Source organism: Epinephelus moara, chromosome 18 (genome assembly GCF_006386435.1).
Source record: "Epinephelus moara isolate mb chromosome 18, YSFRI_EMoa_1.0, whole genome shotgun sequence".
Classification (NCBI taxonomy): Eukaryota; Metazoa; Chordata; class Actinopteri; order Perciformes; family Serranidae; genus Epinephelus; species Epinephelus moara.
In genome coordinates this window covers 26,050,971-26,074,662 of record NC_065523.1, presented here as the reverse complement: position 1 = coordinate 26,074,662, position 23,692 = coordinate 26,050,971, and the positions used below count along the sequence as shown (strand labels likewise).

Genomic DNA, 23,692 nt, shown 5'->3' with positions numbered 1-23,692 from the left:
TGTACTTTATCAAATATTTTATTTATATGTAAAGTAGGAACAGTAATCGGTTTTGTTTCTAGACTCTGCATTTAAAAATGAGAACATACATTATCAAAAACAAAATTAAAACATTGTAATTTTCTCACATTTCTCTCAAATGCTGATGGTTGTAGTGTAATAGAGTATTGAATACAACTCCCAGAATGCATTTGGGTACATTTCCCAACCAATGAAATTCAAGGAAGCTGGATTCTCAAATGAAACGTTGCAATATCCCTCCCCAGTCCCTCCAGTAGTTTTCGAGACCTCGGGGATTTTGTGCGGCTGGCAGCCCCTCTGTCAGGACCCTTTCTCTGTCCAGCTGTGGTGTGCTCTACCGTAAAGTTCATGACGGTTGCTGACGGTGACACTTTAGCGCTCATCATGCCTGTCCGAGCAGAGTGCTGCAGCACCACCGGCTCGGCCTGTCCATCCTCGGCCTCTCTTGTTCCCCCTGCCCCGATCAACACCTACCAGCCGGGGGTGGCCACCTCGCTGCTGTACAGCGGCTCACAGTTTCGGGGCTATCAGAAGAGCAAAGGCAACTCATACGACGTTGAGGTTGTTATGCAGGTAATGTCTTCATGACGTGTACTTGTCCTGTTTGGTTTTTAATATTAGTTTGTTTATTATTATATGCTAAGTCAGCATATTTGTAGCCATAGTTGCTAACATGCTAACTTCGCTAACGGTAGCTTCTTACCCGTTTTATGGTTGTCATACAATACTAACGCGCTGACCTAATTTCGCTAGATGACTCTCTTTTTACTGTGACATTCTGAATTTAGACCTAATATAATTAAATAACGTTTTCGTCATGTATTTTGCTGTATACATATACCCAAACACGTTAGCATTTTGTGCAGCTAGCTACCTAAATAAGTAGAATTAATCTATTAGCGCTGACTTTGACAGCAATGTCAACAGACTTACTGACAGCAAATATAATATCTTCCTGTACCCCCATTTAGCACAGTTTGTCTCTGCTCACATCACCCCTCCTTACTTTTTATTTTTACATCATTAAAGTAAAGGAGATCCATTTTGTACCTGTGATTTTTGGTCAGTTGATATCAATAATAAGGAGTCCCCCAAATCTCTCTGCAGCATGTGACTGTGGAGGACTCATATTTGTGTGGATACCTGAAGATCAAAGGCCTGACTGAGGTGAGCTCTGAAACTAGGTCAAATGTAATAAGACTGACCTTTATTCTACCAAAGACTAAGTCCAAACTGGTTTCCACAGTTAAGCAATGGGGAACTGGTTTCCACTTGCTCGATGCTGGCTACATTTGTGACAAAGATTAGAGTTGGAGACAAATGTGAGGCCATTTGGGTTTAACCTCTCATTTCAGGTCTGCAGTCTAGTCTGTAGCTTAAGTGTGTCAACTGTATACCCATTACATTATGTAACATATGGAGGGGAAAAGGTCAGTAGGTTGCTGGAGTGAATTTTGGCTGCGGCAGAGTGGAGTGAAAGATGAGTAGCCAAGATGTATGTGTGTGTGTGTGTGTGTGTGTGTGTTTGTTTCTATAGAAGTAATGAGTGGTATTTAAGTTGACAAGTTGTTAATGTGAAAATGAAGCCCAAGAGATTAAACTGATATCAGAAGCATGTCGCTATATTTGCCATATGTACAGTGTAAACAGGAAGTTGACTTGTACGTTGCAGTGAAACAGGGTGAAGTTTAAAAGTTAAATACAAAACTTTTATGCGTTTGAGAGCCAAATTAAAATGCTATACTACATATACTTTTTGGCGTAGTATGCAAGTTAAGAATAATAAATATACTGCACAAATTGCACAGTCCTCCCAGCAAATAATGCACTTATTGAACGGTCCAGAGTAGGAGGTTGTACTGTCTTATACAGTGTGTGTGTGTGTGGGAGGGGAGGCTTTCACGACGATGTGAGGTGGGCAGTCGGGGGACAAAGAAAGGAACTAGGATGAGTTAGAAAAAGACTGGTTGCTCTGTATAATCAAGTTTAGATCAAAACCTTGTGTCCGGTGCTCATGGAGAACAGGAAATGACAGAATACAGAGGAAGGCAATCCAGGCGATCCAGAAATATAGAAAACGAGGAATGAAATATTGAAGAGTCTTTCCTGTAGTGACTAAGTCATTAAAAGAGCCAATATATTTCGACCACTTCAACTCTTATCAGGGCTTTAAACTAAACTAGGAGGAGTTGTTGAGGAGGATGAGGTGGTTCTCCTGGTGCTGAGGGAGCCGAACCTGCAGCCTGATGGGATCTTTGTAAAGAGGCAGTGAGCTGGGTGTGGTAGAGATATAAATACACAGGAGAATTGCTCAAATTTCTGTTATGTAGGCATGCATCTACTTACTGCAGTAAACCTAAATACAGGGCAGTAAGTCAGCATGCAGAATGATGATGATTCTCCTTCATGTTTGACTGTTAGCACAACTAGTTGAAGCTGCACAAGTTTGTCCTGATATAAAGATAGTCAGAACGTAGGAAAACGCCCACTTAATCATAATGGCTGCATCATGCTTACTGTAATCTCTTATTTCATAGCCCGCTGCAGTATAATTTGCAGGCACATGCTTTGGAAGCAAGGTTAAACTGTTGTTAATGTATCCACTTTATCTCTCATTTCTCTGTGTGACAGGAGTATCCAACTCTCACAACATTCTTTGCTGGTGAAATTATTAGCAGAAAAAGGCCTTTTTTAACCAGGAAGTGGGACGCAGATGAGGACGTGGACAGAAAGCACTGGGTATGTCCTGTTTTATTTTTATTGTGGCTGATAATTAAATCAGTGCTCAGTGAATTTAGAATTCAAGTGTATGTTAACAAACAGAGCACACATGCTATGCAGCTTTGTTTGTGCGTCAAGTACTTAAGTGCTTGCAGACATTTTCAGTGGCTTGAATCAAATTATTATTCATTATGTGTTTTTAATTTTGTTGGACTACCTCTTGATTAACAATAGATGGAGCTGGGCAGAAGCAGTGCTTACAGCTGTGTTGTGAGAAAAGCCTGTGGCAACCATTTAAATTAAGGTTTATATCAAGTAACAACAGGCATCACTAACTATGTGTACATTCACAATATATTCTGGTTTTTGGCCTTATTTTGAAAAAGAGTATTCCTACTGAGCTATTTTTACATGTCTAATGAAAGTAAATATTCCACTACTATTCATGTTTACATGCAGTCGTGCATACTCTGATCAACGCGCCCTAACATGTCGTTTATCGTGTAAAAATACGGAAAGGTTGAACATCTGGAGCAGTTAGTGCCATTTTGCTTCTTTGCGTCAACATAGTTTTCCACCAGTTGCGGACTTTTTTAACCACGGGATCAGAGCCTCCCTCTTCCATTCCTTCAACCACCTTCCTGGAAATGTCGGCATTGCCATATTTGCTCACATCTAAAAGCCTGCGTGTATCCAAGTCTTTCATAATGTTTAGAAGTAGGTGTGTTTCCCTTTTCGACCAGAAATGTCGGCTTTTCTTTTGGGCATGCATCCCGACCCTACAGGCTTGCAAACTGTTGGTTAGTTGGTGTGTGTACAGCGCGTCCATGACAACACACAGAGCTGACTGTAAACGGGCAAGAGGCTGTGTGTCGCAAACTGCGGTTAAAACCTCAGTTGAGACACATATTCCGAATGAGCTGTATTCATGTCCAAAGAACGCTCCTAAAACTTGAACAACATATAACAACATACCCAACATGTCTTAATCGGAAAATGCCACACTCAGCAAAAAAGGCTTTATTCGGGATATCCAAAGGGAACATGCTGTTCACATGACCCATATTTGGAAAAATAGTACTCAAAGTATGAGTGTGCATGTAAGCATGTAATGATTAATAATATTTTTTGTGACAGGAAATTGTTGTCCTGTCATCACCTCCACAGTGTCTGTTCTCTCATCAATATTTATTGAACTCTCACCAGGGCAAGTTTCAGCCTTTTTACAAATTTGCCAAAAGCTTCAACTCGGACGACTTTGACTATGAAGCACTGGAAAACAGTGATTATGTCTTCATGAGGTGGAAGGTTAGTACATGATTTTACCGTCACCTCTCTCTCACCTTGTGTTAGATTTGAGCTCTGACCTCTACTCTGTGTTTTTCAGGAGCAGTTCCTAGTACCAGACCACACTATCAAAGACATTAGCGGTGCCTCCTTCGCTGGCTTCTATTACATCTGTTTCCAGAAGTCCACAGCCACTATAGAAGGGTATTATTACCATAGGAGCTCAGAATGGTAACTACCAAACATTACAAACCAGAGTCAGGCTCTTTGCCACATTAGTACATGTTTCTCATGCCGATGTTACTCTTATTATCTTCTCTGATTACCTCTGCAGGTACCAGTCTCTAAACCTAAACCATGTCCGAGAGCACAGTATGCCTATTTATGAGTTTCGGTGACAAACGCACACAAGAGTTTCAAGTTGAGGAGGGGACGGTTCACACTGCCCCGTGGTTAAATGGGACGGGAACTACAGAGAGCCCTTTAGTGCCAAGATTGGAGCTGACCCGTTTTCCGCTGTGAGGAAATAAAACATGTGGTCAGACACTCTTCTGATGGACTGAGAGGAAGAGGGCACGGAGAGAGAAGAGTTGAAAGGAAGACAAAGATCAACGACAGATGGACGGTTCTTACAGTCACTGTGGAGCTCATGTTTACCTCGGATTTCATTTTTTTAATTTTGTCCTTTTTTTGGTCTGTTTATTTGAACTCTGTGCTACCTGATTTCTTTGCGCTCTCATAGGATATGACTCCCTGTCGTTGGACATTGAAGTATGTTTTCCTTCAGCAGAGACACGGAACGTAATTGCCTTTCAGCTTGGAGTTGCAAAAGAAAAGAGTCTAAAGGGTATACATTTTGTGGCAAGAGTTTGTTCAGTCAAGCTTAATTTAAATAATTTTTAAATATCTGACATCACTTTGACGCCTCAGAGTATTAAATGCAGAGTATGATGGTAGGGTTGTTGCCAAAAGGTTGCAAAAGTAGCAGTGATGAGCAATGATCTAGTTTTTATGCAAGGTCTGTGGGACTGTAAGGTATGGTCTGTTGCTCAGGGATGGTGTGTTGGGCAATATGTCTTCACTGACTGAAAACCAACAGCTGAATGTGAGAGTAAGATTACAGCGATGTTGACCTCCGAACAGGTCGTTAAAAGGTCCAGTGTGTAGGATTTATGGCAGAAAGGGAATATAATATAACACGTATGTTCACTTTGGTGTATGATGACCTGAAAATAAGAATTTTGTTTTCCTTACCTTTTATAAGGAGCTGTTTGTATCTATATAGGGTGCAGGTCCTCACCTGCTGAGCCCACCGTGTTGCACCACCATGTTTCTACAGTAGCCCAGAATGAATAAACCAAGATAGGGCCTTTCGTGCTTTCATTTTGGCTACTGAAGTTAGTAGGACGACGAGCTAAACGGTGTCGGAAAAACACAGATTTTTGACGTAAAACTACTTTATCTGGTGTTTTTACCGGTTTAAATCATCAGTGCGTTTGTTTTGGAGAGGAAGAGACCTCTGCAGATAATTCGGCTCCCGGTAAAACCTCCTGAATGTCTGTAGCTTAAGTTATCAAAGGAGAAAGGTGAGCACACATTAGCAGGTGCTGGGCTAGCTGGGCCAAACAGCATCAATCAAACACTGATTTGTAACTTGATTGGTTTTGATCACCAGGTCTGTTTGTTATCGAGATGAAGAAAACTCTAAAAACCTCCTAAAATTCAAAAGTGAAGGAATCCTTATTAAGAGTTCTCGCTTGGCACATGGGAGAAGTTTCAGCTGGTTGCAATCTGCAATCCTCACCACTAGATGCCACTATACCCTACACACTGCTCCTTTAACGGCCAATAATTTCCAAGCTGCTTTTTCAAACACAGTTGTCTCAACAAAAGTCTTCACATGGCTTCACATCCAGATTTCTCTATGCAAGCCAAAGGTCTCTGATAGGTAGGATTTCTAACAGCACCTAACTTATTTTATTTTCAGATGATTTATCTTCCAGAGTAATTTATTTATTTTTAAAACAAGAACGACCTGTAGTGAAAACGCATAAGAAAAATAACAGAAAAACAAGAAGTAGATAATTACAGTTGCCAGCGTTTGAAGCTCAGACATGTGACCGTACATTCCAACTCAATTAGTTTCAAAATGTAGATTTTCAGTTGCGTAATTGGTGTTGACAAATGGTAGACCAGAAGATTAGAGATTTTGTGGCACGTGTTGAGTTTGACTGACTGGACGACAAAAGCAATGCAGTGATTTGAATGTTTATCTTGAGTGCAGTCTGTCTGGATACAATCTCAGTTTTCGTTCTAGGAGCAATTAAATGTGTCTGAGTTTATTTTAGTGCATTTTTGTCTGAACCTCTAAACAAAGGCACAACAGTTGGATGACATGGAAGAAGCTTCACATAACATGCTTATCTGTATAAAAAGCACCTTTTGTGGCTCATGGAGAAAAGTTTAAAGTAGGAAAGAGCGATGGAGGAAGAATAAAACCTCCTTTGAAGCTGCCTTACACTTTTAAATGTTTGTAAAGCTCCTTTTTTTAAAGAACAATTATTAGGCTAGTAATGTTTTATTTGAATCATGAAAGTATATTTGTGTTGGAGAGAAATTGTGCAAAAAGAATGACGGAACTTTTTATCAGCCTGAAGGTTCGTCTTGATATAAAAGTCACGTGTTGGAGAGTGCATGTACTCCGCCTGCCTCTGTGTTGCTTCTAGACTTTCAGCTGGCTCGGTCGCTTGCAGCATGACAAGTGGATTTGACGGGTTGTGGGAATGGTGTTGGCACTATAATTGTTTTTTTTAACTCAAGTGTGCAGAATGAAGATGTTTCAATCCAAATGACTTCATACAGAATGTGCAATGTAAGAAACAGATGTTTATTTGGGAGTGTGTCGTTAAAAGTCTTGACTGAATCCACCTGATGTAAAGAAGATGATGTATGATAAATCAGCTATGAGTACATTGTGAGAGGAGAAATAAAGAGTGAACTATTTCATACACAGCTGTATCTTGATGCTTTATTTATGTAGTGTAGAAAGAGAGGAAATATTGGGAAGAGAGATGGGTATGACAGGCAGCAAAGGTTCCTGGCTGAAACTGAACAGGGGACGTTGCAGTAATGTGGAGGTCCTTTAAAAGGCTGAAAATTTCTTTTGTTTGTGTTAAATACTAGGCCTTCAAGATGTTGGTGAAGATTCTCAGTCATCCAGGTCATGGTAATCATGAGTGCTATATCGTAGGCAACTGGACTCGCTTGAGTTTCTTGAAGACGTTTGGCCTCTCATCCAAGAGGCTTCGTCAATTCTGCTTCTTCAGCTTCTTCAGAACTAAAGAAGCCTCTTGGATGAGAGGCCAAACATCTTCAAGAAATTCAAGCGAGTCCAGTTGCCTGCGATATAGCACTCATCATGATTAGGCCTTCGAAGTCAGTGATTAGTCTTAAATTTGAATTTGCGAGGTCTTAATTGCCACAAACTATTTACCTAATTAAATGTACCCTTCCTAGAATTCTTGTCAGTGTAAAATAAATCTTTAAATTTACCACTATTCAATAAAGAGATTTATCAACAAAAAACAATCTACCACTGCACCTAATACTGTCTTTTCTTTAAACTACCATAACCTGATGGTAAAATGTAGATTCAGCTAACTCACCCAAATGCTATCTACCTTTATACTTACCTGCAGTACAAAAAAGATTTTTTGCCTGCCCCCCCCAAAAAAAAAATCTTGGTTAAAACTTATCATGAAAAGGTCTTGAAAAAATAAATCTAAGCGTCTGATACCTGTATAAGGCTTTTGGGGCAGCCCAGCACTAACAAAGTTAGGATAAACTTAAGGAGCTCAAACCACAGAGATCATAGCAGCCGGCAGTAGATGTCAGTAGTGGACAAGAAATAGGTTCAAGTCCCTATGACTGGTTTCTGTCTGTTCAAATCACTGTCCACATAAAGCCCAATTTAACCTCAAATGGGCCAGGCTGGTAAAACTGTTGCATAATAACCTATAAATAAAAATACCTCCAATTGTTTTCCCCTTACTTTAGTGTAAAGAAGTACAATCTGAAAACATTCACCCATTTACAAAATGAGGAACAGCCTGAAATGTCTACTACTCACTTGTATTTAAATTTCCACTCCTGTGTAGTAACGCTGGCACCACACCAAACTAAAGTGCAAGCTATTGAAGAAGCAGGTTAAGTTATCCCCTGCCTTACTAACCATTTACAAATAAATGTTGTGGCAGTGCCTCAGCAGTAAGGTTCTATCAATATTGTTTTAAGACAGAAGTCTGATACAGATTCTTTAGCGGTGAAGCTGCTGCTTGACAGTAGTTTGCACAATGTTCAGTATCTTTGAACATGACTCAAACAAGGGTTCATTGTTTGATCAGAGAGCTGTATTCTTGTCAGAAGCAGCATTTCACCAAGCGGAAACCTCCAGGGCTGAAAAATGAACTGCAGTTCTTAGACTGGCCACTTTAGGCTGGCTTCAGAAGCCAATAGTCACCCTATTGAGTGTTTTTTGATTTTTGGTTAGATGCCTGGAATACAGTCTGTGGTTAACACAAGCTTAACAGACTGTCACATTTTGTTCATGACATAAAATATGTCAATAAATCCCCCACTCACTGTTTAACTTTCTCCTTATACCTGTCACCTCTTAGCCTTCACAAGTGCATCAGTATTAGGTGTGCACAGTCATCCAATGAGCAGGGTGGGACCATTTGGCGGGCCCTGCTCTTAACCTTCTGCAGCAGTTAAGGTTCAGTTCTATTCAACTTTGCATTGTCTCTTACAGTGCTGGTGCATGCAAGCAAATCAACCAATGAGTGATGTGAAAAATCAAGGCTACAGGGCAATCCCTCTGACCTTATAACCCCTTACACACACACACGTCACGTAAATGGAGGCAGTGATCCAAATGTCTATAAAAGAGGCCTTTTCTCATATAACATAACATAGTTTTAGGATTAAGTTTTGGATAGGTGCTTGGCAGCCAAGTGTAGTTTTACATTAACAATGTGGCGTCAACTAAGGAATGTGCAGAGTAATAACAAATATTTTTTGGGAGGGAGTTCCTTTGTATGGTTATCAACAGGCTGATGATTAACCAGAAAGTGGCTTTCTTGGTAATATCAATATCAAGTTACACAAGAGTCAATTCCCAATTAATGTGGCTCGTGTTTTTGTACGTGCTGCAGCTCACAAAGAGAGGAGGAAACATTTATTCCTTTCCAACACAAAAGGAAAGAAATGTGAAAAAATAATGTGGGTAAAGACTTCCTGATCTGGCTTTAACAATGCTGCACTGTTCAGTATTTTACACAGATATATATTCACTGTCTGAAGCATTTTACTGTAAATCAGTGCAGCTAGTCAGAACTGAGACAGAGGGGTTGTGCGTGTAAGTCGCCACAGTTTCATGTTACAGACATAATAATACATTTTCATGCATTTTGTGGCTGTAATGAATGAAACAGTGAAACAAATAGTTCCAAAGAAAACTAATAATTGATTCTACTCATCTTAATTTCCCTCATTGTCTGAAACAATTGACACAAAGTAAACGCAACAAGCCTTTTTATATATATATATATATATATTGTAGCCTATATTTTCAATGAGCACAATGCAATCTGTATTTAGAAGAGAAATCAGTTCGTCACAGACTGCAGCACTAATTAAGTAAATGGTAAAATGGTCTTCTGACCACTCAAAGTGCTTTTACACTGCATGTCACACTCACCCGTTCACACACTAGTAGCCGAGGCGAGGCTACCAGACACAGGAGCAATTTGGTGTTCAGTATCTTGCCCAAAGATACTTCAGCATGCGTGCTGGAGGAGCCGGTGGTCGACCCATTCTACCCTCTGAATATCAATATAAAAATATCAAGTTAAAAAAAAACTGAATCATCTTGGTGCTAGCCCAAACACTTTCCAGAAATTAAAATCCAAGCGGGGACAATCAGGGATCCACACTGTAGTTGACAACATAAGCAGCCAGTCAGGGTCTACTACTACTATCCCAGCTGACATTGGGCGAGAGGCGGGGTACACCCTGGACAGGTCACCAGACTATCACAGGGCTGACACATAGAGACAGACAACCATTCGCACTCACATTCACACCTACGGACAATTTAGACTTAGACTTAGACGTAGACTCAGTTAACCTGCATGTCTTTGGGAGGAAGCTGGAGTACCCGGAGAGAGCCCATACTGACACGGGGAACCACTGCACCGCTGCACCGCCCTCAGTAACATCAATTAAACAAAACATTATGCACTCCCAAAGTATCTCAGAGGGAAAGACATTTTTACTGTTCTGCCTACTGGATTTGGCAAAAGCTTGATTTATCAACTGGCTTCGTTGGTGATGAAGATGTCCCCCAGTGTTTTGTTAAGCTGATTGGTTAAGGAGTTTGTCTCTCAAGGCGAGTACTCCCACTCACCCACCAAAAGTGTTTGGGGCGGAATCGAGTCCAGACGGATACAGAGTGCGAAACAGAATGTCATCAGGATAGTTTACAGGCCAGTGAGCCCCTTGTTTTTCCCAAATGATGTACACATCTTTTAGGCATTCTGTTGTCTCCACTAGCTTGACAATAGTGCATACAGCTGCTGTAAATGGGAAAAAGATCTCCCTGGGGGGAATCCCCCCTTTGATTTGGGCTGAGCCCCAGATATTTACACAGTCTGGCTGCGCCCCTGCTATAAGCTGTCATCAGCACCTGCAACTGTTGCGCTCTAAATACACCTGCTCCACATCCACCTTACATCAGAATTTAATAATCAGGAGAATGAAGAGGACTGAGGACACTTCCTGAATAAAAGTGGGAACACAGCCACTGAAGTTTTCCTCTGGCAAAGCCTGTGACCACGTACCTGCGCCCTTTCACGCGCAACCTAAACTACAATAAAGACTTTAGAAAAACGTGCATTACGTCAAAAAGTCTCACAATCCATCTGGAGAAAGGCTGGACTTTCCTGTAAGTGACGAGGATGTAGCCTATTGTTTTCCATGACGCCACACCTGCGCGAGGAGGAGGTGGAGGAGGTATAAATGCACCTGCCGAGCATCTCTCCCTCAATCCCAACAGCAGTGCGAGGCTGAGAGGCTTCCGTAGTAGCTCACACCTGGACTGTTCAGCATACTTTGACTCTGTAGGTTCATCATGGAGGCCCAGCGGTACCCCATCAGTGTCCGTTTAATCGGAGTGATGCACAAGGAGAAGAACAAAGTAAGTGCAGATGGAGTTCTGCTCAGTATTTGAAAAATCTGCGCTTTTCTGCAGTGTGAATAAAATCTGATTTTCTTGTCCAGATGTACATGACCTCCGTGCTGTGGTCGGATCAGAATGACATTGTAGTCTACAGGACTTTTGATGAATTCAAGAAAATGCACGTGAGTATAAAATGCGGTAGCTCCTCTATGGGTTGCGCATGTGCAGGTGTTGCTTATAATAAACAACTATCTTATTTCGTTATGACAGAAACAATTGAAGAAAACATTCCCAGCCGCAAGTAAAACCAAGAAGTCCGACAGAATCATCCCCAAATTTGGAGGTATGCGTTGGTGCATTACAGCTGCAGTTTGTGTGTCACAGTTACAGGCTGTGTGGATTCTGACTTGAAGCTTCATGTGTGCTTGCAGACAAAAAGGTGAAGCAGGGCGGAAAGAAGAAAAGTCCCACCAAGTCTCTAGTGCGCCTCAAAGTCCTGCAGAAATACTGTGACAAGCTTCTGAGCTGCGACGCACAGGTGTGTCAGTCTGCAGACCTCATCCAGTTCTTCCACCCCAAAGACCAGGACCTGCAGCCTGATATCGCCAAGAACAGGTATGTGAAACATGACAATAGGCAGTGTGGAGGAGTAGTAAACATGTAAACATGTAATTAAACTAGTAGGGTGAAGTCAAGTAATGTAGGACCAATAAGGTCTTACACCCTGTAGTAACCATTGGGGTCACTGAATATCGTTTTGCATTGTTACTACAAATGTGCTTTACATGAAACACTTTACATTTTGTGGAAAAGGATTTTTCAGTATTTCAATCAGGGGCATAGCACCAAATTCTGGGCTCCATGCATAAGCAGTCTCTGTGGGCCCCCCGCCATTTCTCTCTTGATCCATGCTTCATGCAGCTTCATGTTCCAGCACCATACACAGTCGCTCACTTGGCTCTAGCAACAACCAGAGACTAAGCCTAGTGCAGGGGCGGACTAAACCATTTTGTGCCTTGAAGGGATGAGAGGGGCCTCAGAGAACTTCCACTATTTTTTTTAAGACAAAGTTCAGTCATTCAGTGGATTTGGTTTTGGACGGGTTTAATTTACTTAGGGCACTAATTACTTAAAAACTGCAAATATTCAAGTAAAATGGGAAATTTCTCTTAACATGTTTTACTAAAGTGTGCCATTCTGTCATATTACATACATTTTCACTATTTTTGTCACTTAAAAAATTAAGATTGATGATGCAGGGAGTCCATGTCAGCCACAATAGTCCAGAGTTACCCATTAGTCTTACACTTGGAAGCACATACACACATCTAATGTAGACAACATGGCAGCAAAGACACAGGCTGCAAAAGAACAGGAAAAACAAGTTGGATGACAATTTTTAAAAAGAAGCCACAGGTAACAATAATGATTTCATAATTCAATGACTTTATTGATACATGGATTTAAACATTAGAAAAAAACAAATAGGACTATCCCATTTTACCTGATATTACTTGATTTTACTCTAGTTTAACTACATTTTGCAGCAGCTTGCTGGTAGTTCAACTACTTTCTTCATTGCATTGTGAATTCAGTATTTAAATTTACTTTCTTGCTATTTTTTGGTAGTTAACTACTGAAACTAGAAACAATTTTGGGACATTAAAAAAGTGAATTTTGCATTTTATTTTATCATTGCTTCTCTACCATAATTGATCCCCCTTTGAACACAGTTCGTCATTGTATTGATTTAATGCTATTAACAAAAGTTGATGTTGGTTAGTTAGTTAGAGAAGTTGATGTTGTTACAGTTTTTGTTAACCAAACTAGATTTCTTCCTAGAGTAGCTTTTCAGTTTCTTCCAGTGTGAAATAATTGGTAGCTATGCTTTCAAATTAGTTTCCTCAACACTGTTTATAGCTTTTGGGGCCCTGGAGCAGCTCAGATTAATGTTAAGTATTTGGCATTGCTCACAAAGACTTCAAGCTACATAAAGCTCTACAGGGAAGTGAGCTTTGACATTTTAGATGGTCATGGTGGCAAAAATAGGGAAAACAAGGCCCAGTAGATTCTGTAAAACACGCAGAAGTAAAAGAATCTCAAAAATAGACACTTTAAATTCCTCAGCAAGCACATGGACCAAGAAAATGTCGAATGCTGAAGTAGTATTTACACCAGAAGCCTTTAAAACACAACCTGGTAGACCAGTCTGCATTCCTGCTTTAGTCATTTGACTCTTTGTATTTCCTGTAGTGTGTTATCTCCACATTAACCCGCAGCTGTTCCTCTGCAGCATCGTCATCATGCCAACAGACGATGAAACCACAACCAGTTCAGGACAGGTTGGTGGCGGTAACGTGACCCAGCCGTTTGTCACAGAGACGTACAGATGCGTGGCCCCGTACGAGACCAAAGACACCAAGAACAAGCCTTTCAAAGTGGCACTGGACGAAAAAGTAGACGTGCTCATCAAAGACAAAGCAGGTGAGTGAGCCTCGGTGTTCAGTGTCCTGTTAATGGTTGAAGGAGACCTCATTAACCTGAATGCACTGACGAATGTTAACAATGTGGTTGTGTTGGTTCAGGGTGGTGGCTTGTGGAGAATGAAGACAAGCGGATGGCCTGGTTCCCTGCTCCCTACCTGGAGAAGCTAGAGGATGATGACGACGAGGACGAAGATGACATAGATGGGACTCCTGAAAGAGGTACAGATACAGTTTCAGTTGTACCCAATCCAAAGACATCACACTATCAACACCTGGCTTATTTGCATACATAATGCATACAAGTTTTCATTACCTTAGTGGGTTAATGTCGGTCAAGATGCTACGACATTACTAAAGTCTTTTCTTTCGCTCTCAGGAATGCTGTACACTGCAATCAGGAGCTACAAGCGCACCAAAGATGATGAGATAACAGTCGCCATTGGTGCTGTGGTGGAGAGCCTGCAGAAGTCTGACAACGGCTGGTGGCTCATCAGGTATTTAACACCATCCAACAGTGGCTGAACTTTTCAAATATCATACCAGCTTCATTACAGACTGTTTTATATTCTCAAGGCTTTGAGTGAATGAACTCAAGCTTTGTTCCCTTGAATTCTGGAAGAAAACTTTTTTTGACATGCTTCCATGGTGAACGAAGAATCCAAAAAATTCTTGATAAATTTGAGTAAAAGGGGGCCGCGTTTAAAAACAGCAAAACTATAACAAAGCATCCATTTACAAACCTTCCTAAACAGTCTAATGCAAGGACGAGTAGTGTGCTTGGACTAGGGCGTGTGTTTAACTCTGCTCAGTGAAGACTTTAAATGCATGTGCTTGCCCAGGTGCACCTTACTCATAAACAGAAGTGTTTTAAATATGAAAGTTTTAGCAAAAATGCATGTGTTTTGGAAGTAATGAGCAAACAACTGGATAAATGAGACTGGGATTATACTGAATGAGTTGTGTGAGAGTTTGTAAACAGATGTTGTGATATAGTTTGTTTCCTTTTGCGGAAATTCATCATGAATCTTCTGTTTTTGGATTCTTCGTTCACCATGGAGGCATAACACAGGGCGAGTAATTGATATGCAAATGGTCATTTTGTAGGTGAAGTATTCCTTTAACTCATCCACATTTAAACCCTATGTTCTCGTATTTGTTTTCAACAGATACAATGGCAAGGTGGGTTACATCCCCTCCATGTACCTGCAGCCCTACAGCTACCCTCAGATCCGCATGACAGGCCACCATTCAGACCTCCGGGCCTCCTCCCCAAACCAATTCCTGAGCCTCGAGCAGCAGTCCAACCAGCTCAGCCTCTCACAAGGAAACATACTGCAGCTTCCGCCTGCCAGGTCCCCGTCCCCTTCACCCCGCTCCCTTTCCCCTTCACCCCGCTCCCCTTCCCCTTCACCCCGCTACCCTCAACAGTACAGGAATCAGAGATCACTCTCTCTTGAAATCCCGTCTGATCGACCCGCCCCTCCGCCTCCAGCTAGAACCGCTGCTAGACCTACCAGCGCCAACACCTCACCCACGTCTGCAGCCCAAGTCCCTCTGCCCACAATCATGGTGGAGATGGACGAAGAAAGGGAGCAGCGTGGCCACCTCCTGAGAGCAGACAGCGAGGGGAGCCTTATGAGCGACAGCACTGACTTCAGCGATGACCTCAACTCCTCCTGGGCGAGCTCCTCATCCTTCAACCTGAGCCTGAGCTACAACGAGGATCAGCATCGTCTCAGCCGTACGCCTGAGCCTACTGGGAGCCACAGCCTCAGCCCGACAACTGCCTTCGAGGGGAAACTGATGCCCAGCGTCTCTGATCCCAACCTCTACAAGAGCCCGTCAACACCCAAGGTGCCACCCAGGCCGCGGGCACAGGAGATCCTCACCCGGTGTTCCACTATCACCCGCAAGAACGCAAGCAAAGGCAGCCTGTCACCCACACAGACTGAAGTACTGAGTCGATAGAGTTTGTGTTGCTATTAGCTTTATTAACTATTCTGTCGCCCAAGGATGGAGTTCGAATAATTTTACCTGCTACTAAACGTCGACTTTGAAAATACAAAATGCAGAGACTGTTCAGAGAGGTAGCTGTGTGTAAAGAGTTGCAGAGTCATTTCTTTATAATGAAGAATTAAGATGAACTGCGCCAGATGCAATGAGGTGACTGTTGGAGTTTTTCTATTGAAGTTTTTCAATAGAAGTTTTTCTATGGAGTTTTTCTATTGAAGTTGTATTAATAGAAATGTGACTTGTTAATGTTTGCATCTTTCAAGAGAGACTGCCAACAAGTTGCACAACATGTATAGTGTTCAAAGACCTTCAGCAAAATCAGCCAATATACATATATGTGTATGATTAATCACAAAGCACATCCAGTCTAACTGTTTCGAATGATTATTTATTTTCCATACTGGAAACCTTTTGTTGTGCCTTATATGCATGTTAACTGTAATGGGTGCACAGACCGAAAGAGATTGATTTGTTTTCGTGACTCCTGTGAAAGTAAATGTTTGACATACCAGAGTGTGCGGGACTTTCTATTTCCTGGTGAAGCAAGTTGAAGAATGGGTTTTGTATAAATAGCAGGAGCCTGATTATGTAAATTCTGACTGTATTCACGTAACTGAAGAGCTTGGAACGAATAAAAGCATTTTTGGGGACACTTGATGTCGTCTTCAAATGTCTTGTTTTAAGAAAGAGTTGTTTTTTTTAGAGTTGTATGCCTCGGCCAACCAGACAAGTTGCAGTTTACATCCATATCTGTCCAGACTCATTAAATAAATATAGTGAAGAATTTAAAGAAATGTAATAAAAAGTATTGAGTGTATTTTTTGATGAAATGTGGATGCTTCATGCACATCTTCAACTTGACAGCCCATGAGAGCTATACAATTGTCAGTTTCAAGATGGGCACCCAAGATTAGTGTCACCATTTCAGTATCTGGCCAAATGGTACTACTTCTCATTCTCATATCATATTCAATATAACATTATCAGACGCAGTCGGATTTTTCCACCATTTTAGTTCATTTTTAGTTATTCTTGTACTTATTCCACTCCTATTGATTGAACTCTATGAGACACTAATTTTGCCTTTGCTCCTTGAAAACACTTCTTATCTTGTATATTTTGCCAGATATTTAATACGCTATTGTTCTAAAACTGGCCCCACTGAGGGGCCCTGACCCAGGGAGCCCACTGGTTGTTATGGTTGTTACTGGTTATAAAGTTAAATTGTGGTTACTGTACTTAGTGTTACTGTTTGAAGCATTCTCTGGTGCAATAATTTCCTTTGGTTTAAATAAAGTTCTATTGAATTAAATAGAATTTAAACGTCTCCCCCTCTGTTCCTCAGTTATAGCATTGTATAACAGCCAGAAAAGTGTTACATTATGATGTCATGGTGAAGTTGACCTATGACCTTTTTGAATGTAAAATTTCATAGATGCATCATTTTATCCTGTAAGAAAGTCCCTCCAGGATTTTGTGGGCTAATTTTGGGATTGCTGCAGTCTAAAATTCCTGATTTCAAGGCAGTTTTTAGAAAAAGAAAAAGAAAATAATTGCGATGAATGTTGAAATGCTTTTAGGCTTTGTTTGCAATGACATAATGGGAGCAGGGGAATTGCCTTGCACAATCTTTAGCAGTAATTTTTGTAGGAAAATGTGAGATGTTTGTGTTGCACGTTTGCATCTTCACAACCAGAAACAAGGAAGTGAGTTTGGCGACCTTATGTGGAGGATTGACTGTGACTGGCAAATTCGCAGTAAGCTATGATGATGGGTCAAATTGCGGAAAAGCTGCAGTGATCGGACAACATTGCAAAGTTGCACAGGATTGAGGATTTACTGAATTTGTGTGTTGGGATCGCAACATCCTGGAGGAGCTGAACATCCATCCATCCATCCATCCATCCATTTTCATCTACTTATCTAAAGTAGGGTCGCAGGGGCAGCAGGCCAAGCAAAGCACCCCAGACATCCCTCTCCCCAGCAACGCTTTCCAGCTCCTCCTGGGGGACCCCAAGGCGTTCACAGGCCAGATGAGATATATAATCCCTCCAGCATGTTCTGGGTCTGTCCTGGGGTCTCCTACCAGTGGGACATGCCTGAAACACCTCCAACTGGAGGCACCCAGGAGGATCCTGAACCACCTCAACCTACCCGTTTTGACACAAAGGTGCGCGACTTTATTTCAAGCTCCCACTGGACTCCCTCGGAGCTGAATAGACATTTGTGTCAAATTTTGTCATAATCAGTGTATGAATTCTTGAGTTACTGCCAAAAGCTGCATGACCTTAACCTCTGACCACCACATTCTTACCAGTTTATCCCTGAGTCCAAGTGGACGTTTGTGCCAAAGTGAAGATATTCCCTCAAGGCATTCCCTCAAAACTCGAATTCACGAGTGGAACTGATGGAGCGACAGACAAACCGAAAACATAATGCCTCCGTCATAAAAATCAAACATTTGATATTAAAATGGTTGATTCATTTTGTTGATGCAGGGTTCCCACACATTTTCATGGACAAAAATGTCCTTTCCATGTCTTTTAAAGACCGCAAAATGAAATTTCCATGACCATTCACAATGTCAGAAACAAGACTGCTCCATCACAAAAATGCAGTTCAATATTAAAGTAGTATTGGGGCATAGGTATGGAAAGTTTGCGATTCATAACCCTACATGTTCAATCACACTGTCAAATTATTTTTCTCTTATTGAAAGATACCAGATTCAAACTCTTAACATATTTCCATCCAGTTTGCATAAACAGAGGGAGAGACAGTAGGGAGTAAATGAAAGAATGTATGTGATGGTAAACAAAAAAATCACACATCAGCACATATTAGAGCAACGATACCTCAACATCTACAGAGAATGAGTTTATCCACGGAAGATAAATGTAACAGTTAATTTTGATACAACAAAACTCCCACACTTTCCCAAAACTTTCGAGGATTTTTCTAATTTCATGACTCTCCCAGGCCTGGAAAACAAGATCGTGAAATTCCATGACTTTTCCAGGTTTCCCATGACCTGTTGATGGATTCACTGTTTCAGCTCTACAGTGTGTGAACTAAAACAGCTGTAATCCCAACAAGCAGTTCAGCAATATCATCCAAGTTCAACACACCCAGTTAACAGAAGATGATTAGTTAGAATGATAAGTTTTTGTCACATCATCATTCATATACATGATTCTAACTCCTGGTAGTGCCTGCATGTGTGGCAGCATTAGTTAGATCGTGTAAAGTTTTGGATCATGTGCTATTAAGTCTGTAATCAACCCTGATCACTTGCTGCAACTGTTCATGCCAAAAATATAACTTTGATTGATTGAGTGTGAAAAGCTCTGTGACGCACCCCACCCAAACTTTCCTGAGCTATGCTGCAGTGAAAACAGAAAACTCCACACACCCAACAGGGATTTTCTCCATGTTTCCACTATGCAATCAGGCAGTCACTTAGCAAGTGAATGAGTGATGAATTTGCTGTTTATTTGCTGCCTCACTTTATATGAAGAAATAACTCATTTTAAATCACAAAGAACAGATTTTTATTTTATAAACATTTGTGGTTATGTCATTAAAAGCATCTGCGGTTGTATAAGCAACCTTTTGTATTGCTGTGGTCGAGCCGGTAGATCAGGACTGCGCAGCAATGCAGAACTAGACAATGGCTGCTGGTATCTGCAGAGGGGGAGGATCACTCTGGCTCGGAGCCTAAATGTTAAAGCAGCTCTGTCCTCCTTCAGTTTCTCCTCTTTTACTCTCACGTCCACTTTGTCTGAGAAAATCAGGCTGGTAAAGTTTCTCTAAATTCTGCTCATACTCTGAATGGAAGAAGTGATGCACGATTTAGTCACTGGCACAGGACAGAAAGTCTTTACGAGCCGCTGAGACGTGGAATGCACAGAGAGGCCTGTTATCTGTATCATCATCATCACTCCACACCTGTCTCTCTGTGTCTTCCTGCACTGCCACACATTCAGCGTGTCAGTCCAGCTAATGGTCCGAGATAAGACGACCCCTCCTGGGGGGGTTTTCTCACCGGGAGTGAGTCATCTGTCTTCAGCTTGGAGATCACTGTCAGCTGGTGAAAGTCTGGCATTGTGGAGTGGAAGAAACTGGGAGACTTTTCGTCACCTTTACCGCTGTTTGATCCTCTTCTTCCATGTTTTCCTCTTCTGAGCTCTCCTCGCTTTCAGAGTGGTGGTTGCCGTTTGTTTTGGCGCTCTCTCCGTTTTCTACTCGCCTGTCATTGGTAGAGGCTTTCTTGGTAGCACTGACCTCCTCCTCTTCCTCTTCTTCTTCAGGCAGGCACTTTGGATCTTCATCTTGTCCACCATCACTGTCATCTCCCTCTCGTTTCTCCTCATCGCCACTGCCCATTCCTTTCTCCTTGTCAATCATGAAGAAAGGCTGAGCAAGAGGAGTGGTATCCATCTCTTCATCTTGGTCCATGCTAGAGAGGATATACAAACAGATATTAGAGTCATAAAGTCCAAATTAACAAGTTATCCTTTGAAACATGAGCAGTATGCAGTCGCTCCAGGATTTCACAGGCTTTTTTGGGGGTTGTTGCGACTTGAAATGTCTGATTACACATCAGTATTTCTAAAAAACTGCAATGCATACTGCAGTGACATTGCAGGAGCAAGTGAAAATTGCAAAATTGGTTGCAATTTCTTTTGTGCAACTTCTTCCATTGAGAATAAAATCGTACTGTTCCGGGTTTAACTGATACTACACTGATGCTACCGCTAACTGTGCATGTTTAATTCAGCTTGATTCTTTCAGCCCGAGCAATAGATGTAGAAGAAGATGTAGAACAGATGTAGAAGATTTTTCCACCACAACATCACACACGGTGCAAAACAGTTCACCCCCGCTTTCACGCACAACATCAGGGAGCTGTCTTGCACTGTCTTTAGCGGTAATTTTTGTTGGTAAATGCCAGACATTCTTGTTGCACGTCTGCATCTTCACAACCAGAAACACGGAAGGTAGATTGGTTAAATTTTTGGTTGGTGATTGGTCAAATTTGCAGGAAAAGTTGTGGTGACTGGACAAACTTGCAAGGCACAGAGTTCAGGGATTGGCTGACTTTGCATTAATTCTTGCAACGGGACATTGCAACATCCTGGAGAGGCTGACTGTGACACTAGCATGTATCACGTATACAAATATCTTACATTTACGGGTAACGATGCATCCACAACTTTTCTGTTTCCAGATATCATTTACAGTAACCATCTCAGTATCAGTTTCACCTTCCAGTACACTCGACTTGGAAAGCCCAACAGTTGATTCAAGTTCTTGTAAACAGTCAAAGCTGCAGCGTGCCAAGTTTAATAAGATGAATGCTGCTCTGCCACCTTCTCCCTCCTCATGTGAAACAGAAACACAACCACAGTCTTTGTCTTTTGCTCGACACATCGACTGTATCGAGGAAATTGACATATCTTATGGCACATTCGACCTACATAATGACAATATCTTCTTACTGAGCAGAAGAAACAGAGTGGTGCTGAACGCAGCACTGATTGCTGTTTTTGCTGTAGTCAGTGGAGAAAGACGAGGAAGTTACTGAGCTCTAGTCTGTGAGCTGAGGGTTAAATTAAGTGTGTGAGACAAAATGGAGCCAGTCTGGCAGCGCAGCAAGGATGCCAATGCACGGGGATCCAGCAAAAAAAGTTGAACCAAACCTTTAGCGTGACTCGATGTGACGTCATCTGGCAAGGTGCTGTGCCAGCTGATCATACACATGCAGACAGATATTCCTGCACAATTAAGGCTGTCACAGTGAAGGAATTTCCCCTGCAGTAATTAAGGGTAGCTCATCAGCACGATATGAGGTATTACCGCCATTTTCTTTTTTTTGTTTTTACAAATTACTTCATTTATCCTGATTTTAGCACTTTGCAAATCAGCTTTTCTGTTAGGATTGTATTGGGTATACTGCTTAAATGACAACAATGACACAATACTTGTTCATTATTAAATGCAGAACACAGATGGGCAATGAGCCATAGTAAGGGGCGCAGCCTGTTTTCAGCTGTGACGCTTGGTCGCGTCTGGTTGCCATGGTAAGAACATGCCTGGAAGTAAAAATGGTGGCACAAGGTAGAGTACTTGTTCTGGCACATGCTCTGGATGAAGAGAAGGCTGAAGTGAAAGAGGAAGTAGATACTCAGCGTGTTGTCACGCCACTGGCCTTTGTAGCAAAGTGAAAATAAGCGGCGCTCCCACTGCAAAGAATTTAAAAAATATGCTGGCCTCATGAATAAAAGAAAAACATGAGCGTAGTGGTTGTTTGCCATCCCTTGTGGCTGACTTTGTCAACAGCACGGTATTGCAATATTGTCAGCCGTGTGCACAGTGTTTTAGCACCTGATAAGCCTTTCAATGTATTAATCTGTTACACCACCTCCTGGATCCTATTTCATCATAAAGATCACACCCCCACCAACGCAGTCCCAGGCGTGTTCCTGGTCTGAACTCTCACCTGGATGGTCCTCCTGCCACTCTCATCTTCTGCCACATGTAGTTCAAGAACATGGACGCCTGCAGCAGTCTGCCAATCCTCTGCATGTGTCTCTCTGCGGGAGAGCAAGAAGAGTGCACAGTCATCATTTCAGCCATAACTTTAATTAGGAATAGCGAGAGGAACCCGGCAGTAAACCTAGGCTCCATATCATCCTGTCATTCATTTCCTTTATATAAACTACAGTATACTCTTTGTATCTTGTGTTTATGTTTAGACCCTCCCACAGAAAAGGAAGTAGAGGACTCACTCTTGATTGAATACCTCTTTCTGTTTCTCCAGTTTACAACACGCTACAGTCAAAACCCTGCTGCCAGAGTTTTGTGTTGGCTCTCGGGTAAATGATTAAGGGCCGTACACGTGCTGCGTTTTTAACCGCCTGGAAAACGCAAGCACCATATCATAGCCTATTTACCTGAAATCCTGAATGCAGAGTTGATCTTTTTTCAGGCACTGTTATTAAGTGTGTGGGCATATCATCTGTGGGACAGACGTAAAGCTCTGGCAGCCCCACACCAAAACAATCAACTTTTCCGTATTTACCACAGACTGGTATTTACGGAAGAAGGGAAAGATTGGTTTGTCCCTGTCACATGACGCTGCTGCATTCCAAAAGTTCAATTGGGTTTATCTCGGCGCTCAGCCATCGCGCCCTGACAAACAGGCACTCAGGAATGCATGTGCTCTGGCATGAGTGCACCTGCTGCGCGTCTACATTGAAAACAACAAATTTAGAGGCACAAAAAACACGTCATGTGTACGGCCCTTATATCCTATTCAAACCGAAATAGCAATGTAATAGGATGTAATTTTGAAAAACTGTGACATCTCTCAGTTCGAACAGGCATGTTTTGAATGACACTGTACTATTTCATATTTATTCATGCATCAATTCATCTCATTTCATCATAACAGTCGACCTGGCCTACATAAAAGAGCAGCGTGTATCGTGATTGTGTCCAATGTTATGCTGGTTAAACATTGATCTTATACAGTGAATAATACAGAAGAAACATACTGACGTGCAATATTACTCTAAAAAATCACAATTAGATTACTTTCCCATAATGTTCATCCCTAACTGGCTTTAAATTAATTTCATACTAATGGTACATGGGTATGCAGCACTGTATTTTTCACAGCTTACTGGACCTCGTAGGTCACCGTGTGCCGCCGAATCATGACACACCTATCTAATACACCGCGTTCCAAATTATTATGCAAATGATATTTTTCTCTGATTTTCCTAAATAGTCGATGCAAATGACAGTCAGCATAATTTTCAAGTCATCAGCTGTTAAAGTTTAATTCAAATGTTATTGAACAAACCTCCCAATGAAAACAGTATTTTTTTCAAAAATAAAAAACTTAAAATGCACTGTTCCA

The 23,692-nt window shown here is 41.6% G+C and overlaps 3 protein-coding genes across 4 annotated transcripts in view; 2 read left to right on the top strand and 1 right to left on the bottom strand.

Annotated features, from left to right (window-relative positions):
- Window positions 1-228: 228 nt before the first annotated feature.
- gid4 (GID complex subunit 4 homolog) lies at window positions 229-7,040 on the top strand. 2 transcript variants are annotated; one of them, XM_050068793.1, is made up of 6 exons: window positions 230-594; window positions 1,129-1,188; window positions 2,653-2,760; window positions 3,949-4,050; window positions 4,130-4,260; window positions 4,364-7,040. In XM_050068793.1, the coding sequence occupies exons 1-6, from the start codon at window positions 370-372 to the stop codon at window positions 4,425-4,427; spliced, it is 690 nt and encodes a 229-aa protein (XP_049924750.1). In that variant the 5' UTR covers window positions 230-369; the 3' UTR covers window positions 4,428-7,040. The 2 variants fall into 2 exon arrangements, with proteins under 2 accessions (XP_049924751.1, XP_049924750.1); XM_050068794.1 differs by lacking the exon at window positions 1,129-1,188 and having other exon boundaries at window positions 229-594.
- Window positions 7,041-11,131: 4,091 nt separating this feature from the next.
- On the top strand, window positions 11,132-16,567 carry noxo1a (NADPH oxidase organizer 1a). The gene is made up of 8 exons (XM_050068792.1): window positions 11,132-11,284; window positions 11,368-11,448; window positions 11,537-11,609; window positions 11,698-11,881; window positions 13,560-13,750; window positions 13,852-13,971; window positions 14,129-14,246; window positions 14,919-16,567. The coding sequence occupies exons 1-8, from the start codon at window positions 11,219-11,221 to the stop codon at window positions 15,718-15,720; spliced, it is 1,635 nt and encodes a 544-aa protein (XP_049924749.1). The 5' UTR covers window positions 11,132-11,218; the 3' UTR covers window positions 15,721-16,567.
- Window positions 16,568-19,292: 2,725 nt separating this feature from the next.
- The window catches only part of tbl3 (transducin beta like 3), a 21,501-nt gene continuing 17,101 nt past the window's right edge, over window positions 19,293-23,692 (bottom strand). Inside the window, exons 22-23 of the mRNA XM_050069074.1 lie at window positions 22,268-22,361; window positions 19,293-20,224 (exon numbers count right to left, since the gene is read on the bottom strand). Coding sequence (XP_049925031.1) covers window positions 19,849-20,224; window positions 22,268-22,361 — 470 coding nt within the window. The 3' untranslated portion in view covers window positions 19,293-19,848. The remainder of the gene's footprint in view (window positions 20,225-22,267; window positions 22,362-23,692) is intronic.

Coding starts and splice junctions, on each gene's coding strand:
- gid4 (XM_050068793.1), top strand. CDS start 370: ATGACGGTTGCTGACGGTGACACTTTAGCGCTCATCATGCCTGTCCGA. Junction 595..1,128: donor ACGTTGAGGTTGTTATGCAG/GTAATGTCTTCA, acceptor ATCTCTCTGCAG/CATGTGACTGTGGAGGACTC. Junction 2,761..3,948: donor ACGTGGACAGAAAGCACTGG/GTATGTCCTGTT, acceptor AACTCTCACCAG/GGCAAGTTTCAGCCTTTTTA.
- noxo1a (XM_050068792.1), top strand. CDS start 11,219: ATGGAGGCCCAGCGGTACCCCATCAGTGTCCGTTTAATCGGAGTGATG. Junction 13,751..13,851: donor GCTCATCAAAGACAAAGCAG/GTGAGTGAGCCT, acceptor GTGTTGGTTCAG/GGTGGTGGCTTGTGGAGAAT. Junction 14,247..14,918: donor AACGGCTGGTGGCTCATCAG/GTATTTAACACC, acceptor TGTTTTCAACAG/ATACAATGGCAAGGTGGGTT.